The 9,414-nt window shown below is 46.9% G+C and overlaps 1 protein-coding gene across 2 annotated transcripts; it reads right to left on the reverse strand.

Moving 5' to 3' along the window:
* Nucleotides 1-1,026: 1,026 nt before the first annotated feature.
* LOC139350477 (ras-related protein Rap-1b) lies at nucleotides 1,027-9,414 on the reverse strand. 2 transcript variants are annotated; one of them, XM_070991928.1, is made up of 8 exons: nucleotides 9,329-9,414; nucleotides 4,678-4,747; nucleotides 4,207-4,275; nucleotides 3,643-3,699; nucleotides 3,356-3,496; nucleotides 2,561-2,704; nucleotides 2,182-2,274; nucleotides 1,027-2,073 (listed from the first exon to the last, which is right to left on the reverse strand). In XM_070991928.1, the coding sequence occupies exons 2-7, from the start codon at nucleotides 4,732-4,734 to the stop codon at nucleotides 2,188-2,190; spliced, it is 555 nt and encodes a 184-aa protein (XP_070848029.1). In that variant the 5' UTR covers nucleotides 4,735-4,747; nucleotides 9,329-9,414; the 3' UTR covers nucleotides 1,027-2,073; nucleotides 2,182-2,187. The 2 variants fall into 2 exon arrangements, with proteins under 2 accessions (XP_070848029.1, XP_070848028.1); XM_070991927.1 differs by having other exon boundaries at nucleotides 4,678-4,750; nucleotides 9,329-9,376.

Raw genomic sequence — 9,414 nt, forward strand, 5'->3', positions numbered from 1 at the left:
CACTCTCACATTACAAACAGAAGACAGATATTCAAAGGCTTTCTGTGGCTGCAGCTTCACAGGCCACGCCCCACACAGGTAGGGGCGGGGCTTCAGCTTCAACCTCCTCCGGCTGGTCTCAACCTCCACCGTGCTACTATTCAAACAAAACACTGACATTTTGTTCAACGTTCTTCTTTAACTGATCACAATACTGACGCCACAACCGTCCATGCGTCAGTGGTACTCCAGCTAACATGTTAGCTTTGAGCGACTACCACTCAACCCAGCATACGCTAAAATGTTAGCATGGAGTACTACGTCCATGCTAGGACATGGAGGACTTTGGTCCTCCATGCCTGAATAGATGAACTGTTGCTCATCAGTTAAAGAAAGTGTTGACCAACAGGATGTTCGACCAATAATTCAGTGTTTGTGTCTCAGATGTTTTGTGTTAATAACATTAATAATCAGGTAATAATATGGTTAATAATACAAAAACAACACCTGCGGGCTGCCCTGCTCACTAAATATACCCCCGCTTATCTCCCCCGGGCCAAAAAGGTCTTCACAGAAACTGGCCTGGTTCACTGTTGTTATGCAGCTCACTAACACTCACAAACACACACACACACACACACACACACACACACACACACACACACACACACACACACACACACACAAGGTACTGGACCAGTGTGAGTCTGCTGTCTAAAGGCAACATGTCCGCCCTGAGCAGCAGATCTGAAGTCAGCTCACCGCACCGTTACGCTAACAAGCTAGCACACAGCCTCTATCATTTCTTTGCTTCTTTGAGGTTATGGCATTGTTAGCATCCCTTTACAACATAGCCATCAAGCTAGCCCACAGCCAACAGCATCCATTACTATACTTGTATTGACAGATAGATCGAACTGATTTTCACTGTAACGCCCCAAAAGTTTTATTATTAACATACTGAAACTCATGTTAGCATTGTTACCTTTTTCTAACTGACAAGCTAGCTCACAGCAACCACCACACATTTGTTTTTTTTTTGTGAAAAAATGTATTTTACTAGCTGCTAGGCTAATGAGGTAAGCTTTAAGTACACATTAGCTGGACTATGAGCTAGCCCTTGGCAAACAGCTGCCATCAATTTCTTAAGGGATACACTAATAATGCTAACATCCTGAAAATTTGCTCCTATTGTTTCTAATGTATTGACCTAGCTGCTAGGCTAGTAAGACAGCCTAAATCTACATAAGCTATGTACACATTAACTTCTTTAAAAATATGCTAATCAATTCAACAACCAACAAGCAGCAAATTTGGATAATTAGCATTATCTCAGAACTCCCGTAGCTGTCAGCTAACTTCAGCTAGCTCAAAGCTTCCTGCACGGTGGGCTGACTGGATGACCTGCTGCACCCCCTAACCTCCACCCCCCACCCCCCCACATCCCAGAAATCAAAAACAAAAACATTAAGTGACTTTTATATCTTTTCACACAGAAACATAATAATAATCACTGTATAATAACCACGGTATGGATCCACAGGTTCTACCAGAGCCAAACACACAAAGTCAGCCACGTTAGCTGTGACATCAGCGGGGCAACAACATGGCTGACAGCAAAGTGGTCAAACCGCATGTGAATGGCTTCAGACTGCTGGAAAACAAGAGAAAGGAAAGAAATATTTCAAATTAAAAGCAAGGAGCCACTCCCCAGCGCAAAATGGCCTAGCAGAGAGCATGATGGGAACCGTAGTTTAAATCTGGGCAGTTGTTTGGACAGCCCTCATTCCTGCAACAGCAGAACCGTTATCTTCTTCATCATCATCATCATCATCATCATCATCATCATCACCATCATCACCGCCGCTGCAGTCTTTTGAAGTTTGGTCTAAATGTTTCCAAGGCAACCGTCTCCGTCAGACAGTGTGGTGAGGGGATGGGAGGTGTGGTCGTCACGGGAACAGAGGTCAGAGGTGGCTGATGTTGATGATGACGTGGGTGTGTGAAATGGGCGTGGCCAGCCGGAAGATGTGGTGTGATTGGTTGGTTGGTTGGTTGGTTGGTTGGTTGGTTGTCGGTCAGGTGAGCAGAAAACTGGAGAGAGAGAAGAAAAATTTGTACAAGAGTGTGTGAGATAAGATAAGATAAGATAAGATAAGATAAGATAAGATAAGATAAGATAAGCGTAAACTAACGACCTACCTGTCATTAGAGAAGTTGACAGTTGGACTTTTTGCGAGCTTTCCCAGGAACTGGACTCTTCCTGTTAATCTGTCGCACAAGGTCATAGAAGATCTGCGCACACCCACCCACACACACACACACACACACACACACACACACACACACACACACACACACACACAAGAATGGTTCTGTGGATACCAGCCAATCAAACGAGTCTCCCATTACAAACCAGCGAGTTTCGCCTGAAGCGCCTGTCGGATGTGACGGTATAACCTGGGCCCGGCAGAACTGGTCCTGGTTTGGGTCTCAGTTGATCACCTGTCGCGTGTGTGTGTGTGTGTGTGTGTGTGTGTGTGTGTGTGTGTGTGTGTGTGTAAACGGTGTGTGCGCTCACCTCGTTCACGTTGATCTTGCTCTTGGCTGAGGTCTCCAGGAAGGCGCAGGAGTTCCACTGGCGGGCGAGGCCGATGCCCGACTCTTTGGCCACGACGCGCTCCACCTCCAGGTCGCACTTATTCCCAACCAGGATCATGGGAACCTGAAACGCCACCCAGAATATTCACGCTAACACACACATTTCAACACAACTATGACCTTTCAAAGCACAGGCATTGTGGGAACTCGTGTTTTTATCTTCACAGCCTGTTTAACAGCTGGATGTTATGAGGTCAGAAAACACTTCAGCGCTGCACCTTAAAAGCACTCAACGCACATCAAGAGCCACCGTGAGGCAGTCTCATCCTGCACCGTCTGAGGCTGTGACGTCTTAATCCAGCAGGGGGCGGCAAAGAGATAAAACTCTGAGGCTCATTTGCCAGTTTATTAGGTACACTGAGCTAAAACGAACTCAATCTAACAGAACAATCCTGCAATAAATCCTCCATCACGGAGCTTTTCTCTGTCAGGCAGCTCGCTTCACATCTTCATAAGGATGGAAGTTATTGGAAAAACAACCTCATTGCATATTTATGTTTTCAGCAGCCCTTAATGAACCCCACATCCCATAATCCTTAGAGCCTGGTGGTCTAAACATCTTGAAGCTGATTAGTCTCAGTTAGAAACAAGCAGTCTTCAACCCGATGGAAGAAAAGACGAGAGTTTGTGCTCAGTCACAGAAAGTTAAGACAGGAAGTGACATCGTGACATGGTGTTTCTGATGTGTGTGTGTTTGTGTTTGTGTGTGTCGTACGTCCTCGGTGTCCTTCACTCTCAGGATCTGCTCTCTGAGGTCCTGAAGGTCGTTGAAGGTCGACTGAGCCGTGATGGAGTAAACCAGAGCGAAGCCCTGACCGTTCTTCATGTACAGGTCCCTCATCGCCGTGAACTGCTCCTGCAGACAGACGGTCACACAGACAGACAGGTGGTCGGGGACGGAGACACATGCACTATGTGGACAAAAGTATGTGGACACACTTGGGACACCTCTGTCTGGTCTTCATCTGGTTTTCCTGGTCAGAACAAAGAGTGAGATCTTACTGTTCCTGCTGTGTCCAGGATCTCCAGCATGCACTGCTGTCCATCAACCTCCACTTGCTGGAAAGAGACAGAGACAGAGGACAGAGACAGAGGACAGAGACAGAGTCCTCAGTGCTTCACCAGCATCACATCATTTTAGCTTTTTATCTCATAACTTTGATTAATTTTCTCATAATTTTGATGTATTTTCTCAGAGTTTCAACATTTTATCTGAGAAATAATTAATTTTAACGTTTCTTCTATTTTGTTTTGTTTTGCTTTGCTTTTTGGCAGAAATGAGCTTCCATAGTCTCCTTGTTCTACATTTCCTCGTTTCCTTCTATTGATCTTTCTTCTTCTCCTCATTCTTGTCTTCTCTTTATAATTTGTCTTCCTGTCTTTCCTTCATGGTCTTTTCCTCCTCATCTTCCTTCCTCTTCCCCTCCTCCTGGCCTCCATATCATGCGATGGTTAGCAGCTAACGTTAGCATTCACCCCCTGGGAACCAGTGGCTGCTGTCTCACATGGCCCATGTAGACGGACATGTTAGGACGAGGAGAGACAGACAGGCTGAAGCTGTCTTACCTTCCTGTAGGAATCCTCTATCGTCGGGTCGTACTTCTCCACAAAGATACCCTGAACAAACTGGACAGTCTGGAGACAGACAGAGAGACAGACAGACGGGCAGAGGGACAGACAGACGGGCAGAGGGACAGACAGACGGGCAGAGAGACAGACAGACGGGCAGAGAGACAGACAGGCAGTGAGATAAAGAGAAGTAGGCCAGTAGTGTTAATGGAGCTCTGTTCTTTTCTCTATTGGAAGTCATTAGAATGGAATTAATGTGACACACTGACACGTCTCCATTATATCATCTGGAGTGAAGCACTTCATTGTAGTGAGACTGTGTGTGTGTGTGTGTGTGTGTGTGTGTGTGTGTGTGTGTGTGTGTATGTGTGTGTGTGTGTGTGTGTGTGTGTATGTGTGTGTGTGTGTGTGTTCATGGCGATGAAGGAGCATGTGTCTAACTGACACAAACAGAGTTCGGTGACTTACCAGAGCCGACTTTCCAACACCTCCTGATCCTAAAACAACCAGTTTGTATTCACGCATCCTGACCGTCTGTCTGCTGGGAGGGGGGACGAGACGGGGGGGGGGGGGGGGACACAGAGACAGAGGGACAGAACCACGTTACTAACTTCACTCCTGGATATCATTACCCAGCAGCCAATCACAGAGCAGCATTACTGTAAGATCCGCCTGCAGCTACGACGCACCTGGAGCTGTGAAACTATCAATTACACACACACACACACACACACACACACACACACACACACACACACACACACACACACACACACACACACACACACACGCACGCACACACACACAAACCCTTGTTTTCATCACTTGTGGGGACATTTACATTCATTTCCTGGAGGTTTGCCCCTAATCCTAATCCTAACCCTAATCCAAGTCTTCATCCTAACACACACACACACACACACACACACAGATGAAGACTTCCTCTCTCTCACTGGGAGGGAATAATTACCCATCAATCATCTGGGTGTGTTAATTAAAACAGAGCGGTCACATGATCACACAGCTGGCGGTGATGTCACAACTGTGGAATCCTTCCTGGTTACTGTTGCTACGCGACCTCCTGTGTGTGTATAAATGTGTGTGTGTGTGTGTGTGTGTGTGTGTGTGTGTGTGTGTGTGTGTGTGTGTGTGTGTGTGTGTGTGTGTGGCTATGGATTATGACATTGTGGGGACAAAACGTCCCCAAAACGTGCTGGTGTTGTTATGGGTCTCCAGGAAATCAATGTATGTGTATGTGACGTCTCCAAAAATGACGGGAACACGACCCTGTGTGTGTGTGTGTGTGTGTGTGTGTGTGTGTGTGTGTGTGTGTGTGTGTGTGTGTGTGTGTGTGTGTGTGTGTGCATACCAGTCATGCCTCGCTGAGTCGTTGCAGCAACAAGAAGCAACATGACAAACACACACTCACACACTCATCTCTGTTAATGAGGGTCTGCCAAGGTTACCATGGTGATGAGATAAGTATGTGTGTGTGTGTGTGTGTGTGTGTGTGTGTGTGTGTGTGTGTGTGGCTAAGCAGGTGGTGTGAGGACCAAACATTAACATCTTGCTCTAACTGCCATGTTTCCAAGGTGCTATTTTACCCAGAATCCTCCGTTTCTGGACCGTGGAGCGACGTCAGGACGTCATGAGCTCGAGATGTTTTTCAACCCCAAAATAAACCAAACAATCTGGACTTCAGGACGGACGCTGGGGACAAAGACGGCGCTGATGACAGATCGCACGTCAGGCTGCCACTGAAGTCCATCAGGACAGAAAGAGGACACGTTTGGAGGAGCTGAGCGTCCTTTTGGCCGTCACACATTAACGTGTTTCCTGTAGCAACAGCCTGGGAGGGACCTGACGCGGATGTTGATTGACATTTACAGTCACCAATAGTGCTTAATGCGTGTTACGCCCCCCCCACACCCCCCCACAGCAACACCTGTCTGCACTCAGCAAACACAATAAGACTAAAATAATCATCCATCGACAGAGAAGCGGCCATGTTCAAGGCGTGAGCGAGCGCGGCGACCTCAGTCTGCGACAACAGGAAATGACTTAGAGTTTCTTCATCGATCGTCTCGTTTACTAAACTTTAGAAGTTAATGATCTCTGTGATGAGAGTTGTGATGCTGAGCATGAACGCAGGTGAACACTGAGGCGTTCACATGTGGAGTCTGTTTGTCCGCTTGCCAGTGAACGCACCACCAGAGGTGGATTTCGTGCCTGCGGGGCTGACGAGGGCCCGCCTCACCTCACCTCTCTTCAGTTTGACGCAACAAGTCCGGACAAATTCAGGGAATCGCAGGAAGTCACGAAGCAAAGCAGCCGCAGGCGAAGTTGACGAAGACAAAACGTCCAACGACCGACTCTTCATCATCTCTCTTTCAGTCTGATCCTGAACCCTGAACCCTGAACCTCCCGCTGCGACCTCCTCGACTCCCCCCGGTCCCTCCCTGAGCGACCCTGCATCTGGATCTGGATTCACATTAACTGAACATGCATGACACAGCGCAGAGGTACTGCATGAAGTATCACGTTAGAGTACTCAGATTACTTCTTTGTTGTAAAAAGCAGTTTAACATGTTTCAGTAATCAGTTATTTTGTTATATTTTCAAATAAGAAACATGTTAACATTAAAATGTTTCTCTGTTTCAGCTCATTCAGCTTTTGGTTTCTTTCCTCCTTCCTGGTGGAAGGTGTCCAATCACACGGCTGCGTCAGCGTCACATGTCGCTGGAGGCGGCACAGAAGACGGCCTTTACGTTGTGGACGCGTGGATGAAAGGGACAAAAACATGAGTGAGACACAAACTGAGCGTCAGCTGTGAAGACGGTTTCTGTAAAAATAAGTTTGACGATCGTCCCATCAGAGCGGCGCTCGTGTCACCTGACCAGTCAAAGTCCAGTCCTCGCTCTCTTTCAGTCATAAAATCTTTGTGGTTTTGACACTTTCACACGACGCTGTCCCCCATCGTGACAGCAAAGACGCCTCATCAGACGAGCAAAGACAAACGTGATGAGTGAACGCCTGCGTCCATCCGGCTCAGACGCCAGATTCCTGTTTGCTGTTCACTGATGGACGTGAAAGTGTCCAGACAGACGTCTCCGTGTCAAACAACGATCTCAAACTCATCATGAGGTCACAACAAGTCGAGCCGGACGCCACGTGGTCACATGACCTCATCTCAAACCGGGATAAACTGTCCAATAAGACACAGGAAGCTTCTTCAGCTCTAAATCCCGCAGAGCTGAAACAATAATAGTAATAAGTAATAAAAGTGAATATTTTAATGATCAATTCATCAGTTTCTCTGACAAAAATGTCAAATATTCTGTTTCCAGCTTCTCCAGCGTCAGGATTTTGTTTGTCATGTTTCATTTGAACTGTGGACTCAGCATCAGCTGTTCAAATCTGCGACTGAGAAAGTTTCATTATCGATGAATCAGATCATTCTTTTCTTAATTAACAGATAGAAATTTAGTCTAAAATGCCAGAAAATAGTAAAAAAACTAAACTTTCTTCTAAATATGTGAGTAAATTATATTAATCTGAGACGCAACAAGACGACTAACAGGATGAAAAACTCAAAGTTTTTTTAAAACTTGCCTCTAATTTAAATCTAAATGGCTGAAATGAAACAAGAAGACACAAAAATCTGTCTTTAGTTGACTCGTGGACACATGAGTGTCTTATCCATTCATTCATTCATTCATTATTCACATGAGTCTTATTCAAAGTGCTTCTCATCCTTTGATGAGCCTTAAACTAATGATTATGATTTATTAATCTGCTCGTTATAGTCTCCCACAGTCCAAGGGGACATCTTCAGACCAAAAGTCCAAAACATTCAGTTTTTAATCACATTAGACAAAGAAAACCTGCACAGTCGAGGAGCTGGAAGCAGAGATCAGCTTTGGCTCTTCTGCCTGAAATGTTCAGCAAATATCAACGTCGCTGCCAAATGCCAATTAATTCCTGCTGATCGATAACTGGTCGATCAGTTCAGCTCGCCCTGCTGGCGGCTTGAGCTTCATTTAAAGGCGTCAGAGGGTAAAAGGGCTGCAAACACTCTCCAACATGGCTACTGGTGCTTTTAGACATTCAGGCTGAGAAATTCAGGAACGTTATAAACGTGTCGACCAGACAGGTTTTCATCATCACTTCAAACAATCCAGGAACGTCACGCAGTGCTTCACAGCATCAGGAGCATCAGGAGCATCACTCAGATCAGGCTGATGGACACCACTCTGAGTCTCACACAGATAATCTGCACTGATGTGCTCACAAAGTGTGCAGTTCTGCTTTTTCCAACAGGCACCGAATGCAGCATAATGTTAATCTGCTAAAGTAAAGTTTGTGGAGGAGAAAGATGGACACACAAACACACACAGATCCCTGAGTCAACCACAACTAGGTGGGGCCTGTCAATACTCAGTGTGTGTGTGTGTGTGTGTGTGTGTGTGTGTGTGTGTGTGTGTGTGTGTGTGTGTGTGTGTTTGTTGCTGACAGTACAACAGCAGAGGAATAAAACCAAGCCTTGTCTATACACTACAGTCAGACAGACAGGTAGACAGACACGCAGAGAGGGAGACAGGTTCCTCCAAACTCCTCAACTCCGCAGCTGGTAATAAGTTACTTCCTCTCTTTTTTCCTCCAGCGGAGCAGCGGGAGTTCCGCAGCTCTGTGGCCGCCTCAGAACGCTCCCCACACGGCCAGCTGTGGCAGAAGGCCCCGCTGCCGGGAAGACCGGAGACAAATGGCAAGCTGGAACACGTAGACCTTTGCGGACGTGGGACGGGCAGACGGACGGACAAACGGCCGCCATGATGCCCCCAGCTGTCTGTCTGCATCTAATATTATCAGTATTATTATTAACGGAGCTGCTGTCTGTCTGCCGCTCCGTCCGTCTGTCTGTCTGTCCGCCGGTCGCTTCCGCAAACCCAGCCCAGCTCGGCACGGCACCGGCCTGTCTCCCTCCCTGTCTGTCCCCGTCTGTCACGATGTGTCCCGGTCCGTCCCGGGTAAAGCTACATCTACATGATGGAGGGAAGAAAGAAAAGAAAAGAGGAAAAAAGGAAAAGAGAGAAAAGAGAGAAAGGAAGCGGTACTCACAGTCATCCACCCGTCCGCTCCGCTGCTCTCTCTCTCCCTCTCTCTCCTACTCTCTGTGTATGTCGCTCTACCAGAGCCGCTCCCTC

Source organism: Chaetodon trifascialis, chromosome 22, assembly GCF_039877785.1.
Source record: "Chaetodon trifascialis isolate fChaTrf1 chromosome 22, fChaTrf1.hap1, whole genome shotgun sequence".
NCBI lineage: Eukaryota > Metazoa > Chordata > Actinopteri > Chaetodontiformes > Chaetodontidae > Chaetodon > Chaetodon trifascialis.

Coding starts and splice junctions, on each gene's coding strand:
- LOC139350477 (XM_070991928.1), bottom strand. CDS start 4,734: ATGCGTGAATACAAACTGGTTGTTTTAGGATCAGGAGGTGTTGGAAAG. Junction 2,705..3,355: donor GAGTGAAGGACACCGAGGAC/GTACGACACACA, acceptor GTGGCGTTTCAG/GTTCCCATGATCCTGGTTGG. Junction 2,275..2,560: donor GCAAGATCAACGTGAACGAG/GTGAGCGCACAC, acceptor GGGTGTGCGCAG/ATCTTCTATGACCTTGTGCG.